At 31.3% G+C, this 19,542-nt stretch overlaps 1 protein-coding gene across 1 annotated transcript; it reads right to left on the bottom strand.

The window, feature by feature from the left end:
* Window positions 1–1,769: 1,769 nt before the first annotated feature.
* LOC106680209 (antigen LPMC-61) lies at window positions 1,770–19,085 on the bottom strand. Its single transcript, XM_014419741.1, has 6 exons — window positions 19,040–19,085; window positions 4,956–5,116; window positions 4,461–4,684; window positions 3,138–3,385; window positions 2,550–2,712; window positions 1,770–2,076 (listed from the first exon to the last, which is right to left on the bottom strand). The coding sequence occupies exons 1-6, from the start codon at window positions 19,076–19,078 to the stop codon at window positions 1,862–1,864; spliced, it is 1,050 nt and encodes a 349-aa protein (XP_014275227.1). The 5' UTR covers window positions 19,079–19,085; the 3' UTR covers window positions 1,770–1,861.
* Window positions 19,086–19,542: the final 457 nt, after the last annotated feature.

The raw sequence follows: 19,542 nt of genomic DNA, 5'->3' as shown, positions 1-19,542 counted from the left end.
AAAAGTGGCATTAGCAACATCAAAGGGTTAACGGAAGGTAGACAAAAGTATAAACACGTAAAATGAAGTATAAAACAGATAAAACAATGAAAAGTATAAACAGATAAAATGAAGGAAGATATAGATGTTTATTACCCAGTATGAGCAAAATGCTCAAGACTACATCTCTCCTGGGTTAAAGATGGAAGAGAACCACAGAAACCAATGAAAGCTCTACATGCTGAGCACTGCCTACTAGCCCATCCTAGAATTTCCCACCAGGAAATTAAGTAGTGGATGAGAGGGGAAAAAAGGTAAAACTCTTCAATAAATGAGGCAGGTAAGCAGGAACCAAGAGATATGGATGCATTGGATTGAAGCTCCTCGGTGCTTGGAACGACATGAAGATAATGATGAAGGAAAAAATTATAAGTTAACAAATAAGTCTGTTAATTAAATCCCTTAAATGATATCATTTAAAGTCAACCAGCTTTATTAACATTATTTGAAAAAAAGTTATGAATTTTATAAGAAATATACTTCTTGCTATTCTAATTTGATTAATGAATAGATGACCGTAAAAATTTATTGTACAGATGAGTTACAGAAACTGTCAGTTCTGCTCCCACACTTGACTCCTTAATTTCTGTTTTATATTTTAAGCAATGGTTGGAATTCTATCATTTTTTATTTTATTGATTGGAGAAGATGGTCGGGGAGTGCGGTCAGCAAAGGAACAACATAAATAAACAAAAAAATATTTTTTGGGGGGGAGGAGGCAGGGGTCAAAACATCGGCATAAATAAATATTTTTTTGTTATTTCATGTTGTTCCTTTGCTGACCGCACCCCCTGACCATCTTCTCCAATTAGTAATCTACAGTCAACTATATACACCTCATTTTTTATTTTAAATTAATCAGCAATCATTTATTATATTTTCTGTTCAAAGAAATGCCCTTATGTCCTTTATCTGATGTGCAAATTGATATGGAGGTGCTTAAGGCTTGAATCCATTGAGGTTGTTTCTGAAACCAAAAAATGTTGGAACCGAACTTGATGATTTTATCTCCAAAATGAAAAAACTCATAGAGCACTGCTGAAAAATTGCTAATAAGTCATAGTAGATGAAAACGTACTTGGTTTATTACACTATTAGTTTCATATTTAAATTATATAATCATAACTTAATGTAAAAAAGTAAAAGAAAAAGAAAATGTTAAATAAATTACTTTCTTCTTGATAAGATGAATTAGTTTTTAAAAAACAAGAAGAAAAGTAAATTTTTTTCTATGATTAAATTGAAGGATAATTACAGAATATGGCTGCAACATGAAATATTTAATCTGGTTATAAATAAAATATTATATTATAGCTCCATAAAATAAAATATTGCTCCAAGGATCTGGGTTCAAATCCGGCTGTGAAATATAATTATTTTCTGTTTTACAGTAGCCATAAGTCAGTTCTATGGGCTCTGGATCCCTTTGGGGTCCACCTAGCCTCATTAAGTGGGTACCCTTAATTGGGTAAAAATTTGGTGGTCAAGCATGATTCGGACCAAATCACCTCCTAGCACAACCGTTGGTCTAGAAAAGAACTTCCTTAGAACTTCCCCTGACCCTTCATAGGTTGTAGTGGTACAAATTTAATTTTTTTTTAATAGATAAAATAAAAAAAGAAGAGCTGTGTTCTGCTAAGATATAATAATGAACTAAATTTTACTGAATAAATAATAAGTTATTAAATTTAATTTAAACAAGGTAAATGGAATTGTATAAAAAATAAAGATAAAATTAGAAAATTGTTTATTTATTTTTTAAAAAAACACACACACAGTAGGAGAGTCATTGGAAATAAATTACGAGTCATGGTCCCTGAAGTCAGTATGCATAGCGAAGAGCCTGCCTTAACTTGGTTGCCTGACCTGGCTGCTGACCAGGCCTTGGCTTGGTACCAGCAAGTGCTGTGGCTGAGGGTGCAGACAGTGCCATACCGCCGGGTCCTACCACTGCTGTACCGACTGGAGCTGCTGCTGCTACACCACCTGGTCCTGCTACCGAAATGGCTTGTGGCTTAGCTTGAGCTATGCTTGGTCCTGCAATGTCATATTTATTAGATAATTAATTGTTTATTTATCTACAGTAAGTAATTTTTTTAAAAAAAATAAGAATGTTCATAATAAAAAACTATGAGCTATTTATGATAATTTTAAATGCGTCTGTTTGGTTTTTGGAAATTGTGTGTACTGGAAGATATTATCAATAAGTTAGTTTTTATATTTTTAATTTGCTGACTATGTAGATTTAAAAATATTTAAACCTCTCTCTTTCTCTTTCTTCTATTTATTATATCTATACTTAATCAACCAAAAGGTTAATTTATTGTAGATTATTCAACTTGTTAGCAATAAAAACAATGATTTTCATGACAACTTCATAGGGAAATCCTATTGCGTTATATATTCATCTAGGAAAAAATAAATTGCATAATGTATTGTGATGTTGATTATAATTTGAATCTTCATTGAAATAACTTAATAGACTATTATGAAGTTATGGATGAAAATACCAATTTCTTCTTGAGTGCTTGGTGTTTGAGTCTCCTGGCTTTCTTCTCCGCTGATCTCACTTGAAGCATTGTTTTGTTCTTGGCCAGATCTGAGGAGGAGTTTCTGGAATCCCAAAGCAGCAGGATGGTGTGGCCTTGCTGCAGTTTTATCTGCTTGGGCGTACTAAATGGGGAAAAATAAAAAAAAAATGCAGAAACTATAAAACTAAATAAATTATAATGATAAGATTGTTCAAAACCATAAGAGTATTAAATCAATATAAATAAGAGTATCTGTGAAGTTGACTACCTAATCCGTAAAAATAATGAGTGAATGTCTAATTTAGTTTAAAAGAAATGTTTTAACAAATGTGATATATAAAATAAGCGTAAAAACCAATGAAAATGAATTTTTAAAAATGCAGTAATTACAGCTTGTGATCAAATCTTAGGTAATATTTTACTAGAAAATTTACACTTACAATATCTCTGAAATTACTATCTGTATTAAAGTAATTAATACCATTATATCGATTAAAATATGATGGAATTTATTGCATATTTAGCCTGGGTGTTAACTTTTGTGTTCTGTAGTAAATAAAAATATACCTGCTGAAGTTGCTGCTGAGGGAAACTGTAGTAGAAGAGATTATGTGGAGATGCTGCAGCTGGCCGTTGTTGTTGTTGAAAATACTGAGGCTGAGAGGACAGAGCCATAAACTTATGTCGCTGGGCCTCCTGTTGCAGGTATTGTATCTGTTCTTGAGCAGCTAGCTGTTGGAGATAGTGCTGTTGCTGAGCAGCCTGAGTTGGCAAACTTGGTCGCTCAGCCTGAAGTCTTTCTGGCTTTTCAGCTCCTGGTTAAAGGAATATAGCTTATTATTTATTAATTAAAGAAAAGGAAAACTCCTATCAATAACAAAAAATCATTCTATTTTTTTTATGTGCTAAATTATAATTATTTATGTAAAAAAAGGTACTGGATTATAAGAATGATATAAAATATTATATCCAATTGAAATTTTTCAAACTGTATAATAATTAGAGAATATATATATCTGATGTTTATGCCATTTTAAAGTTTATTAAAAGTAAATGTAGCTAAAAAAAAGTCTACTTATACTGAATTAGGAGGCAACTTTTCTTTTATTTTAAATGTGTATTAAACTCAAATCATGCCTTTACAGAATAAACTAAACGATCTATTAAGACGTAGATGAGTACAGGTTTCTTGTTGGCCTATAGTAATTAACTATTTTGGCCCTAAGTGTGTTATGCTGCTACCATTATCCCTCTGTAGGGATTTGTCGGGACAGTCTGAGATTGATCACCATATCCAAAACACTTTCTAGAACAGTAAAACTGTCTGACATTCCCTACAAAAGGATAATTTGTCCAGGAGCAACCAAGCGTCTGGTCAATGGTAGGAAAATTTAGTATATGTGGGTCGCCGCAGTAACTGGTGAAAGCATTGTGTGAACACTGCCACAGCCATGATCCCAGATCATTCCTGAACCGAGTAGTTTGTTTACATGTTTACTTTTATTCCATACAATTTTTTATTAGTTTTATTTTAAATATCCATTCACCTTAAATCCGAAAAGAACGTATATGTTTAGTGATAAGTTTTAGGATGAGTACAAATTTTGGAACTGTGCAAAAACTTAGGATAGTGTTGGATGTAAACAATTCAGAGTTTACAGTAGAGTATGCAGTAAAAATTATATTATTACAATTAAGTACAAAAATATGGTATGTGATAGAAATCGACAAATCATTGATTCTTTATTACCATCCCATTAGTCCATAGCCCCGTCCCATTTCCCAATCCTAAAAATAGTCTTGGATTGGCTTTTGAAATTAGTGTGGTAAATCTCCCCCAAGTTAGCATTGTCTATATAAACAAAATGGAGCAAAGAATATCTCTCTTACCAGCAGGGACACCAGGTTGTTGGTGGACAGGCTTTGGGTCACTTGCAGCTTGATGATATCCTGATGGATTGTTGACCAAGTTGAAGAAAGATTCAACATAAGCTCCACCAGGTTGAGCTTGCTGTGGCTGTTCAGCGCCTTCCTCGTACAAGTATTGCGAGCCCTGTGGCATTACGTACACTAGCGACTGCTGTCCGTACCTTACTCCATCATTGACATTGTTCCTGTCGGCAAAGCAATGATGAAAAGACTATTTGATATTGAATTGTAATATAAGAAAGGGCTATACAATTTACTAATTTTTCGAGGCCTCAACGGGAGAGGTATAAGGAGGCCTTAATCCGATTAGAGAACGTTACATATGAAATATCTTGAATGAAAAAAGAATAACATAGTAAGTTCTGATAATTAGAATTTAGAAACTCTGAAATGGGTGAAATAATATAACAATTTTTTCCAACTTTAAAGAGAAATGAATAGGTTGATATTACTTACGGGAGTAGATGAGTGGCGGCGGGAAGTTGATGGTACTGTGAGGACAAATACTGCCTCGCTGGCTGTTGCTGCTGCTGCTGTTGCTGGTAAAGGAATTGCCTTGAATCTTGTAAGTGGCTGCCTAAACTTAACCCTATAAGGCTCAGCGAAACGAGTAATATCTGCAACACAGAATTTATTTTTTGTAGTACGAAAAATGCGAATGCAAATAAGCTACAATATGCAATAAAATAAATTTCACTTGTGTCAATAAGCCCTAGTTTGTCCTAATTGGCGCCTACTATTTTTTCCCCCCTAGTTTCTAAAAAAGTCTTATTTATTTGCTCACTAAATCGAGACTACCAAACGTATCATCAGGGAGGAATTAGCCTTAGTTGTCGATTACTCTTTTAGATAGGTTGTAATTAATTACTTATGACAAATATCGTCAACATTAAAATGATATTTTAATATAAATTGTCATATTGTTAGATAAATAACAGTAAAATCTAGTTTGTCCTCCAGTCGGAGATGGTCAGCCTGTTTGAAAAAAACAAAACAATCTTTTCATTCATATTCCTTTTCCGCTGAAGATTTTCGACAGAGGTAGAGCCAGGATTGGGCACATCTTTGGAAAACTTCCAGTCCTCATCCTAATATCAGTTTCGTTCTGAAGTAGGGATACTTACTATTGGTGGTAAGGTCCTGAATTACCTTACAATGCTCTGGATCTCTGATTACAGAAAGGTGAGAATGGAATGATACCGTAAGAGAGAAATTAGTCCTTGAAGTGACAGTAATTTTAAGAGAGGTGACCTAGACCTAGACAACAATGACCTCCATTTCCTTTCTCTAGCGCCAGCAATCAAGAATCTCGTTGGGATGTGAAAGGCATTCGCTACAAATTAATAGTGATTAGTAAGATTTGAGATTAATTAAATTTTTTTCTTCGAAGTTGTTTATGTAACTTATCCTATTTACAATTTTTATATTTCTGTATGGTTTTATTTTGCTAAGAAAGCTATTCTATTTTAAAGTTTAACATCATTATTACAAATAGTATTAAAATGTTTTCTAAATGAAGTTGTAAAAGCTTCTACATGTAATTTAAGAAAGAGTAATTTTTAGATCTAAGGTCTTTTTTTTACAGTATTATTATTTCGATTTTAGGAAGTTAGTCCGAGTAGCGGTCAATAACGGTATCAAATTAGTAAAAAAAAAAAACTTATTGTTAACCATATAATATAACTATTAATTGTTAAGTTAATAATAAATAGTTCTTTTTTCTACATTTTGATAGCTTTACTGACCGCCACCCGAACTATCTTCCTACCTTCTACTTCATATGGTCAACTATCTTTTTCCAATATTATTATTTTGTTTTCAAATAATCATAATATATGAGAAAAAATATATACATATAAGACTATAAATTTTTGGTTTTCCGGATATGACTACTAGACAAAAAGTTTACCTATAAATATTTTAGAAATAAGTTCTTAGGAATTTTGTTGGTGGAAACAATGTAATACCTTGCAATTTTCAATTTTGTTTTTTGCAGAATTATTTATATGTATCTAAATGCCTTTATGAAAAAAAACACATCATCTTGTTACTTTTTTTTTACAACTGCATAAATCGTTAAAGTATAGCAGATTCATCTGCCAAGTATTTAAATCTTGACAGACAATTACAGAGAGATGATCAATTTGTTCTCATAGCCTTAGGCATCCCCTGAAGAACCAGATTCATTCGTAGCTTCACATGCTGCCATGTTCCCATCTGCATATTTTGGAAGGTAGCGTGCATCGCATATTGATTACTGCCAATAGCCCACTTCTACAACGCAAGTTACTACTTGTTTTTACTATTTAAGTTTTTTAACTTATTTGGTAGTAGTCTATCAAGTCACCATCGTATAAACTGTGATTCAGCTAGTTTGATACCTTTATATCGGTTTTAATGGTTTTTCAGTAGGAATCAATTACATTTTATCAGAGGTCATAGTTGAATAATATTTGAAATAAACATTTTATCTAAAGTTGTCCTTTTTCAAGTTGTTTTTTCCTACACATTCTGTAATTGCCACACCAATATATCTCAGAGGCTGTACTTGATTACAAAATTAGCAGTGGCCCACACAAATTAGCAGTGCCTGCTATATCATCCAAACTGAAGGCTGTCAGCTACTGTTTCTGCCGATGCCACTATCCTCCGACATTGACCAAGCCCTTGGAAACAGGTTTAGCTGTTTACCAGTGCTGCCAGCTGGGTCATCGAACTTTCCCCTATTTGGCCTTCACAAGGATACTTAGTTTCCCTTATTGCTAATAATTGATACGAGCACATCAACTATATGCCCATACCTAACTATATCGTTTCCTCCGTTACGTAGTGACTTTCTTTAAATTTGTAATAAGATAGTTTGATCTAGATACGCCTATTTGGTCAATACCTTTTAACACTGTTCGTCGGTTTTTTTACAAAACAATACAATTTTTTTATTAAAAATTAAAAACATATTTCTTAGCTATCAGAAAAAATAAAAATGTAATTAAAATAATAAAACACCAACATTATTACTAATATTTCATATCAGTTACTTGATTTTAAAGCTGAAAAGTTAATTGAGCTGGGCCCTTGGCGGGACGGGAAAAAAAACAAACTGAAAATCAATTTACAGTGGTCTATTGATCCAATGATACATACAACATATACATGTAGTTGACTAGATAAGTTTCAATTTTTAAGAAAAATATATATTAAAATTTTTTTTTTAGCCTTTGTATTATGATTTCAAAACATTTTGTGTTCTCTAACTTCACGAATGACTGAGATATATGTTTATAAAACAAAATGGCGGTTGGTATGACCTGTGATTTTAGAGAATAGCTGTGGACAAAGGACAGACGGATTTTCTATTGATTTCATATTTACTATGTGTAGAAACTCAAATTTTGAGTGTGAGGGGAGTTAAAGTATTATCTTTGTTGTTTGTTTCAATGATTCATTATTTAAAGCCAAAAGAAGTATTAGACCATTCGTTGGTATGAAAAAAAAATAAAGTTCAGCAATTATTATTAATTATCAACATAGTTTGTTTTGAAACGGTTAATTAACTCAAGTTATTGTTAATCAATAAACAGTATTTTGACCTACTGCATAACAGTTCGGGTATATTTCTTCCCTTAACTCATTCTGATTTTTATGATTTTGAACTTACTATTACATGGACATGTAGATAAATTGAATACTAAATTTTTGAACGAAATACGAGACGATAAAATAATAGAATGTCAATTATAAAAGATTTTTTTTTACTCCGGAGTTCCTGATACGAAAAATCAACAAAGATATATATATTTTTTTTTTTGTTACAAATAAAGGATATATAACTCTTGCTTAGATGAGGATTTCTACAAAGCCATTTAACAAACAATAAATATTTATTATTACATTGAGATCTACTTTCCGTAGACAATGTTTTAAAATATAGTCGAACAAGAAACCAATAATTTCGAACCGGATTGGTTAAACAGGAAACCTGTTTAACCAATAATTTCTGTGCTTATTACGGGTGTATCACAAAACAAATCTAGGTACAAGACTGAACAAATATTGAGTTAGACTGCTAATTCAGTTAACAAACTATAGGATTCTCTAACAACAAGGCGCTAAAAGAAGAGTTCACACATGAATATATGGTTTTGGTTAAAAAATGAGCAGAAATTATCTCTCAGATGAAAATATGCTTTCAACAATAGAAGTTACGAAATAAACGATTTACGATATGCTCTTATGTCGTTATTTAAACATAGACGATGTTAGACTTCATTCCTTGGAATCGGTTCCTAATGTTTATTATTGCTTACGAAAGTTTATATTCCCAAATACGGTTACTAAAAGTTCATTATATAGTGTTCTTAATTATTTATATTTGTTTCGAATAGTTTACGTATATTTTTATCAATATTTATCTCATTGATTATATTAGGTTTTTTTGTCCAAATATTACCGAAAGATATAAGAAAATAAGTTTTAAGGCACTTGAATCTTTTTATTAACTCGTTATATGTCAAGTAATCCAAAATGTTGCTGTTATCTCGGTTAACAAAGCTACTTAGATATTATTAAACGTAACTCAAGAACAACTTCTATTTTCATCTTTTGAAAAATTAATTTAATTGACTATCATTCTTATTATTATTAAATAATTAAAGTATGACTCTTTCTTATTCTTTATCGCCATCAATGACACTTAATTTATTAGTTATGTGAATTAAACAATATATATTGAACTGGCAATTTAACGCGAAAGCATCCTCTCTCACTGGATTAGGTGGGCGGTGGCTCAAAACGGAATTTCAGCAAAGAGAAGAAAAAATAAATCATCCAAACCTGTTCGGCTCCGTTCCGAGAAACTTGATGCCCAGCTTAATTTCTTCTAGCCATTTATAAAATTAATTTATGGATGGCATGATTAAAACAAACAAAAACCAAATACATAATTTGTTGAACCCATGGGTCTGATTAGACCAATAGATACATGTTTTTATAATATATATAAATATTAATATTTCTAACGATGTAACCAATTTGCAAGAAAATTTGAGAGCCAGGCTACTTTACTTGCTACGTGATGGTTAGTCAACTAGGCGAGTGGCCTCCATCTTATTATTAAGTATATTAAGTAATTTTGGGGGTTCCTTCCTAGTTTCAGAGTCTATCAAATATCGAAAGACATTTCATGATATTAGATAGATTATTTTCATGATATTCACAGGAATATCATAAAGGTTTTCTCATTTAATATTTAAATTATAAATAAAAATGTAGTCAACAAAATGAATAGAAAAAAAATTAATTATTGGACTGAGGAAGCTAAGCCTTTCTTGATAATTCTTCTCTTTTTTTTAATTATTAACACCGTTGTTAAACTAAAAATAATTCCTGCACAATTATGCGTATAGCGGTTGAATGTGTAGGAAAATAAGATAAAACAGTTCAAAGTAAATGCTAGAAACCAGTATATATTTCCTATATTATTTTAATTTATGTAAAATTTTCAAAAAGTTGCATTCATTTGCCGCCCTCTTCACATACGCGTAAGGAACTCCTGTGTGTCGCGGCAACCATTTTAGGAATCATTGGGCTATAGTTCAAATTGAAGGTTTTGTGTGTCTCATTAGCTGACAAGCTGACACCCGCGACTGAACCCAGTGTAAACAAGCCATAAATAATAGCAACTCTCTCGACTTGAAGCTTGTAATATTTTTCATTCCATTAACCAAGAACAATTTCGAAAATAGAAGGTTAAATAATTACTTTCACATTTTCAAATTAAAACAAGGCAGTACTCGGGAGTATATCTATTTAAACTGTATTCAATTACAACGTTTTAGTGGCTGAGTTCCAGATGTTGTGATGGTGTGGAAAATGGCTAATGTACTTGGAAAAAACCAACCCTGTGTATCTTCCAGGAAGCCCTCAGTCAAAGAACAGCTACCATCAATTGGACGCATTATAGCAGATGATTAAATTGTGGCCGAGTGTGAGACACAATCTGCGTTACTGTGACGACCGGGTCCTGTACAAAAGGACGGGCAATAGTGTGTCTATTGTCTGCTATCATTGTACCTGACTCATCTCTTCGCGTCCTCGTCTTAGCCGGGTTCAATGGCAGTAATCATTTTTTCCTTTCGGCGACTTCATTCACCTATTGAAGGAGCCCAAGAATCTAATGAACAATGGTAGCAGATTTATCACTCAAGGTCTATCGGGAAGCTTCAAGTATTCGATGAGCGGTTAATAAAGATAAAAGGAGTCAAAGTTTAAGAAGGGATTCCCTCCTAGTTTTTCATACTTTTCTAATAGGGGAATCGAAATCTGTGGAAAGATGTCAGATTTAACATTTTTCTTTTTCGTCGTTTATATGATGCTTACACAATTAAACGATAGCCACAAAGATTTGCCCAGACAAGTAAGCATTAACTCACCCAATGACGTATTAGATCAGAAACACAATTTAATTACTTTATTAAAAATCGTAGGTTTCATAAAAACTCCTAATCCTTGTTGACTATAATGGTAAAGAGCAATATCCGAAAATGACACTTTCAAACAACAACAAAATAGATCTTCAGTATCAAAATTTCAGATAAAACGGTTCAATATATTTATTTTATCAATGTACTAATTCACGTGCTAAGGACAACTTTATTAATTCTCCACCTTTTCGTTCTAGAAATTGTTTTTCTAAACCACTTACACTTCGATTTTTTTTTAACCCAGTCTAATAGCACTTACGAAGAACCACCATAAATAATTTCAGCTTCACAGCCAATGATTTTTTTAAGTACAGGAATCGATAAATTCGAAGTATCTATTAATTTTACTCGCAGCTTTGCTTTAACAGTGGCACATCTGATAAAAAAGTAGTATTTTTAAGTTAAAAAACTTTGTATTTTATTTTGAATTGGATCGTCCTGTACACTGCCCCAAATTTGACAGAGCTGTCACTAAGTGCCCCCGTCTACGGTACAATCTACGGATTCCGAACTTAGATCACAGTCCGAATTTTTTTTCAGATTTGCCACAATTATAGCAAATTAGCGATATTTTAAGAACATTTAGATTTAAATAATAATATAATATCTATACGACTACAGCCTATGAAGGGTCAAGGGTTCAGTACTTTCTAAGGAGGTATTGTTTCTTGAAAAATAGTTTTGTAAGTTTTTTTTTTTCCAACCTTAATTTTAATGAGTTTGCTTATTTGCATTTTCATCATATTCTTTGAGCACTTATTAAATTCTGAACATCTTGAAGAACCAACTTACTTAAAAATATAAGTTATAAAAGTTGGAACTTGGCCAACTGCATTAGAAGACGCCTCCAGATAAGATCTCGATGGAAACAGCGGTGTAACGACCTCCAATGCTTTCTGGTGGTGACGTACTCATGAATATCACGGAAGCCTGTTTGGTATAACTTGGCCCAAACCATTCCGCATGTCTGTCAGAAAATAGAAATAGGGTTTCCTGATTTCATAAGTCATAGACTTTGTATGGGGGTGACGGAATACTCACAACTAACATAACCGACATTCTTACAAAAAAACCTTTCAAGGAGTTTTTTTTTTTTTTTTAGAAAACGTTTATGCAAATCTGATTGGGGAACGATGTTCATCAGAAAAAAAGAGAGGTTTATGAAACGAAACCTGACCATTTTTCTGAATCCCTTTCTAGTTAAGCGTGTTGATAAAGCCGTTAAAGAGACAGTAATAACTGCGACATGGAGGACAATGTGCGAAAGGTTAGAGTGGCGCCATTGCACAAGAAGTGCACGTGACTATTCTCTTGGTGGAACGTTGCGATTAAAGAGCTCTGTGTAACAAGTCTCATCGTCCAGAACAGCTTTATAAAATAAAGTATTAATATATTTATTTATAGTGATAGATGGAATTCTTGTGACAACAGTCTAGGAAGTGACCTAATTATGAAACGGTGAATTAGACCTAGTCTTTGTTGTATAGTTTAGTATCACTATCTATTTATTATCTAGGTTGTTTGTTGGAGCTGATAGAGGTGGAGGTGGACGTGAGGGACATAACAGTCTGCAGTGGCAGGAGAGGTTGGGCCGTAACGGGACCTCAGGCGACACATTTGCCTGAGTCCACTCACCTCCATTATAGAGGATTATCCCCTCTATATTTATATATAATTCATCCTCATTTATAAATTAAATATAAATTTTACAATTAATTTGTTTTATTATCACCCAAAAATTTAATTATCCATTTTTAATAGATATGTATTGTACAATTATGACGAAACAATAAGGCCCTCTAACCATGAACAGAACAAGAGTGGGGCTTCAAAAATTTTGTATTTCGAACTTTTTATACTTACAATTAAAAAGGTGAGTACAAAATTCTTTTATTTTTGATACCATTAATGAGGAAGATATAAATGTAGTATTATATTGTGTATATGAAAGAGCGACCTGCAAAACTGTCTTTTCAGTTTCTTTTTTCTACTTCGAAACGACAGCGGATTCTAAATTTCAAACCCGTATCTATTAATCTTTAATGAGAGAACTGCAATAATAGACTTATCGTATGAATAAACGATAGGAAAGCCAGGTTTATTTGCAAAAGCCGTCTATATACGTCGTATCTTCTTCATTCTACGTCGTATCGTCTTCGTTCTTCATCTATAAAACCTAGATAAAACTAAAATTGGTCACGCCCTAGCACATAGTTAATTATTTATCTATTTACTAATGTATTTAACTTTGTGCTAATGTTTTTAAAATATTATGAAATATTTTACTAAGGTTCTAATGGATTCCATTCATCATTGATTAGTTTTGCAAATAAATCGAAAACTATTTGCATGTCGTCCATGAACTCTTCGTATCCTGACTAGGATAGGAAGTGCAAGGAACTAGGGTGGGATGAAGTCACTGTAGGAAGCTTCAGAAATAACCTCGCGTCTACCAAACAATTCTGAAATGTATCAACCTTACAGGGAGAAACCTGACCCGCAGCCAAATACACCAAAATGCTCAGGTGTATATAGTGCAAAATGCTATAGTGCACCTCCTAGGCCTCATACATCTACAATACCCAAATATAAGCAAATAATTACAAAGTTAAATAATGATTCTCAAACAAGAAGAAACAAAATTATCATTTGGAAGATTATAAAACAATAACACCTAGTGTTGGAAGTCACAATTAATTAGAGACCATTGAGGGCATTTGTCCTGGGTGCCAGTTTAGGGAAAATATAATTTTAAAAACAAACATTTATTCAATATAGAAATAATTATTGTTAAGCTAGAAATGCAAAACAAGATAGAACAATCATGCGTTTCTAAGGAGTTTCTAACTTTTTTGGTTTCTAATTTCAAAAGCATGTTAATGATGATGTAGAATTTTCATAATTTTAAATATTGAGGTATGAAATATGAAAATACTGCTGCTCTCATAATTTGTAAGTATTTTTTCTTTCCCTATTCCGATTTGTCAGTGTTATTCGAGAATTAGGTAGTTGCCGACTACGATAACTCGGTAAATCCCTTGAAGTTAAGCTTGCTTGTAATATTACTATGTTAATAATTAAGCTTTGTATAACAGAGAGAGAAATGCTTTATTTAGCTATGGTTCACAAATACATTGGTTTACTACAATACACAGCATGCCAATCAATCCATGACTGGGCATATATACAATACATATATTTACATGATATGACAACAATTTTTTTCCCTACCCTTTCCTTTTACAATCAATACTCGTTTACACACTAAATGGAAATATTTTAATTTTTTTCTATTTAACAATTTCATTCCATTTGACAATTTTATTCCATTTAATTGACAATTTTACTCTCCCTATTCCACTCTCCCAGACTTCCCTTCTCCAATGATCCGCTACCCACGATGTTCGATCCGTTTTTTTTTTATCATCGAACGAATTTATCATTAGACAGCAATGTAAAATTAAACCGAAGACATAATACTCACCGCAGTGGATCAGTTTACAAAAAAAAAAAAAAAATTAAACAAAACTAATTTATAGATTAAGACATAACATAACATAAAACATAACAAAAAATTAGTTAAAAGAAATACTTCAATAAATAGATAAATCAAAAGAAATAATTTAATGAATAAATAAGTTAAGGGAATACATAAGTTAAAAAATAAATCGACAGGTCCAAAAATAAGGCAAGGGTAATTAAGAAAATAATAATTTTTTTGCTATTAAACCTGTGTCTTGACCAAACTTACGTATCAGTATTAAATAAAAATAGAATTATCAATGATTATTATTGTTATAGTTAGTTATTAATAATCACACAAACTCATCAATTCTGAAGCGGAATTTTCGTTCAGGCGAAGATGGATACCAAAAAAATTGTTTACTGGTTAACAGATGAGTTTTTATGGTCTGTTTTGTAAATCAAAAATTTTATTATCATAACAATCTCTGAACTATGTTAATATAATAATTAACATATGTGCGCATATATAAATTAGAATATTATTGTAATTTTTTCGTGGAAGTTGAAAGTGTTCATTTAAATTTAATTTATATATAAAAAAAATTAAAAAATGATAGTCATTAATCAGAGAAGCAGGCGCCTGGGTAAGCTTCCACGAAACCAGCAGTACCCTTCCCTTTCTTTCCCAGGAGCCACTTAAGATGATGGCTATTTAGCGAAATTGCCCAAAACGCCACCGACTAATGGGGGGCGAGCTGTAATTAAATAATGAAGTATTATCACTGCGGACTCAATAATGTGCCCTATGTTCTTGATTATCTCTCTCACAGTTAGAATAGTAAAGAAATGAGATGGTCAATTTTTATTTGCAATTCTAGCTCACTCTTGATTTAATATACAGAAAAAAATAATGAACTATGTTTTCTTCTCAGGGTTGTACCAAAAAAAATCATAAAGCTCAAAAAATGCTTAAAATGATTACGTTATGCTTCATTTATTTATTTAAATAATTACAAATAAAAAATTACTTGGATTAATCTTTTTTTTAATAGACATCGGTATGATTCCAAAAGACTTCCAAATTATTCTTTTTCTTCATGTTTAGTTATTTTTAAGCAGCCGAAAAAAATAAACTACTTAATTATAATAATTAAATATAAATTGGAATAATAAAAACAATTTTAATTATAAAGTAGTTGACTGTTTTAAGTAATCTAGAAAATGGTCAGTGTACACCAAACACCATTTATTGTTTTCTATTAAAAAAAAAATTTTAAAACTACACTCACCTGTAATTATTTAATTTTTTCTATAATATTTTTCTTTATTTACTAACATTTAATGAATAAAAACAATTTGTTTGTCTATCCAAAACCTAAAATTGTTTGACCACTATCAAAACTATACTAACTAAACCTGTACTTCTGCGGTGTACCGATTTAATATATATCTTATTTTAAACATTGTTGGAAATATTTACCGAGTCTTTTAATTATGTATGTTCTTACTTCAATAATAATATATTAGAGATTAAAACGTTGTATGTTATTGTCATTTACAATATTAAAATATTAGAAAAATTTTAAACTTCAACCAGTAGTCACTTACCAAAATTTAATATCGTTATTCAACATCATTATTCTCTTAAGGAAATAAATTTACTTAGCATTCTTTCAACAATTTATGTAAGCCTTAAAAAATGGCCGTTGATGCCCGCGACGACCCGAGAAACTCCGATACGATTAGGAGTATTTCAAAATATTTTAGCATTTGTATACAGTGGTCGTATAGAGAATATAGGTTCTACAAGATTTTAGGAAATAGTAGTGCTTGTCACGTATGCCTACATTGTCCAAAGTTTGCCAACGCCTGTTACATATTTAGTGTTCCACTTACCACTGTTCTAGTCACAACACTACAATAGGATTAGCTCCGCTACAATAACCGAAATTCGGTGAAATATTAAAATATATAAGCCTAGTTAAAAACTGATTTCAATATTCCCTGTCTGATTAATTATCAATTATATTCATTATATTATATCGAATGGAGTTTATCAAGTGAACAATTTTTCTATTAAATATTTATAAACATTATCATAGTTATTATTAACGTTTATACTGTACTATAATATACTTGTTTCGAGTTTGAATCATGCAGTATTAATTTGAATAATGAACCAATGGAGCAAGAAAAAAAAATGAATTCCTCTCCTAAAACTTTAAGCCGTCCGTGCTTTTTCCTTTCTCTGTTACTATTTGGTCTAGATTTGGCACCAAGCTAACTAGTCGCCTCATAATAATCCTCGGAACTCGATTCGCTTCAATATGCCTGCCGATTAGAGGTTGCATATTTCTGAATCTCGGTCATTTATGAAGAGGAAGAAAATATATTTAAAATCACTATCCAAAAATTTTAAAATAAACATAAAATGAATTGAAAAAAAAAAATTATCTCTTGAACGGATCCAATTTTTTTGTAGTTTTTGCCCCCATGCAGTAAACGTGAAACTGTCTTTTATAAAGTTTTATTCATATACTACCACTCATCACTATCATATTTGCTTTTCGAATAATTAGAAAAGTATAGATCTTCCAAAAACTTCCATATGTCTGTTTGAAGGATAATTAATTTGGGAACAAAGGTAAACAAACGGAAAAATATCATTTAAAAATATTTACTGTATAAATATTAAAAATTAAAGTCTGTACCGCTACAACCCATGAAGGGTCAGGGGTTCAGTACTTTGTAAGGAAGTACTGGTACTAGACCAACGGTTTTGCAAGGAGGGGATTTGGTCAGAATCACGCTCGACAGCCAGATTTTTACCTAACTAAGGGTACCCAATTTAAGAGTTTGGGTGGACCCCAGTAGTGCTCCAAGAATCCACAGGAGTTGACTCATGGCTACAGTGTATCAATATTAGCAGGCAGTAAATATCGTTTGTACGGAATTTATGGCAAGGAAAGTCACGTGAGTGTAAACACCGCAAATTTACTGTTTGTTATTCATTGATAAAATAAATAATTAAATCAAACAATAAGACCATGTGTAATAGCTTTAATCTATTTTAATATTAAAAACTCCTAAATAAATAAATATTTTTTTTTTTTCATTTTCATGACAAATATGTTCCAAAATATCCTCCTTTTTATTAAAATACCGAATTAAAACAATATTATTTATATATTTTTTTTTGTATGCTATGAGATAATAACATGACACAATAAACGAAAGGAAGTATAATATTCATTACATTAAAAATATCAATAATATAAAACAAGTTATTACCATATAGTTTTTAAATAAATACAGGAATCTAAATTCACGAAAAACATCAAACTACATAAACATACTTTTTGAATTTTGTTATAAGTATGATATTTATATTTAAATTTTAATATTACATTACACCTACATATTTAACACATTTATGTTTTAAATTATGAAACAAACCATCAAGGCTCTTAAATGTCTAAATATTAATCTTTTTTACTAACTATTAAGATTTTAATGTAATTATAATTTAATACATAATGTCATTCATTTTACACGAACTCTAAAGTTGTGATAGTTTTATTTTAGAATTTTAACATTTTTCTCCTGTGGATGGGAGTAACGTCTTAAATTGCTAAATCATAACTGAATTAATCTTTTGAATAGAATATTTGAAGGTCATTAACATAATTTTTCCAACATGTTTTATAGTTTTCAAAAAGTTTATATAATAAATACGTTATGGGTTGATAAAAATGATTTTATTATGTGTTCTTTAATAGTGTTAGAAATAAGATTGCATTTAGAGCATTTAATCAATAGATTTGATAGTTCTGATATATTTACATATTTAACAAATTTTATATTTGTTAGGACAATATATTATTGATATTAATTTATATATAATCTTTGAATGATTAAACGGTTATATAGTAAGAATGAAGACTACATGAACAATGGACAATGAATATAACGTGTTTGTTTGATGCAGGGATGGTTGTGCGTTCTCAGGTGGGCTTGAGGTTAAGTCAGTGCCGGTTCGATACCGGGCTAGGAAGGTTAGCATTATTTTTCCCGCGGACACACAGGGTGAATCATAATATTTCCACTTTTACAAGAACAGATTCAGAACTTGCTGCCTATAAAATCTCCTTTCTGTTCTATATGTAGTGCATATTCAGTGATATAAAAAAACCCAACGTTTTATTTTTGTATTTCTTTTTTAGCAATTATTGATATTCTTAATGGACAAATTTATATGTTATTTTGAAATAATATATTTTTTTCATACCGGTTGATTATTTTCTCATAAACCTTTACACAATAACTACTTTTAAAAAAAACAAAACATTTTTTTTATGTTTATCAATATTATTCTATATTATTTATGCTTTTGAGGTCATTAGTGGTATAGGTAATGTTCGTTAACTAGATATCAATTTACTTCTCTTTTTCTCGATAACCACCTCATTCTACCAATTAAAAGTTATTTTTTTGTGATGCTACGATGGTTTGGACCCTCGAGTCACTACCTTCGGAGGAGAACCCTCAGTAGCGAAGAACCCCTAGAATTTAGTGACAAAGAGACAAACTTACCTTTGCGACCATGGCGATGTCCTGCGGTGTGTGCTCCATCCGCGGCGGCAGGCTATATATACCACACTCCCCTCCAGCTCTTCGCCGGCCCATTCATCCTCACCAGCTCCTCTTCATCTCTACCACCGTTCAAGTCACCGCAGCCCTAAGGTAATTCACACCTATATCTATCATATATGTGTATAATATTACGACATAGACAATATTTTAAGTTATATTGTATTAAACGTAATTTGTGACCATGAATATCTTCCAGTGAATATATCATTTCGCAAATATAATAAATTAATAAATATATAATATTAAATATTTTGATAATTCATATCAGATACTTTTGTTACTTATTATTGTACAATAAACGTAATTATAATGCGTTATAACTACATGTATAAATTTTATTTAACGAAAGGTCTTTTTAAGTAATGTAATCGGTGGTATTGAATACAAATAAAGCTACACACAGCTCTTGTACAAAATTAAAAGTTGGTAATATCAACTAATAA

Source organism: Halyomorpha halys, unplaced genomic scaffold (genome assembly GCF_000696795.3).
Source record: "Halyomorpha halys isolate HHAL.00 unplaced genomic scaffold, Hhal_1.1 Scaffold251.1, whole genome shotgun sequence".
Taxonomy (NCBI): Eukaryota; Metazoa; Arthropoda; class Insecta; order Hemiptera; family Pentatomidae; genus Halyomorpha; species Halyomorpha halys.
Note: the sequence above shows the minus strand (reverse complement) of the source record. Positions and strands in the feature narration are given on the sequence as shown.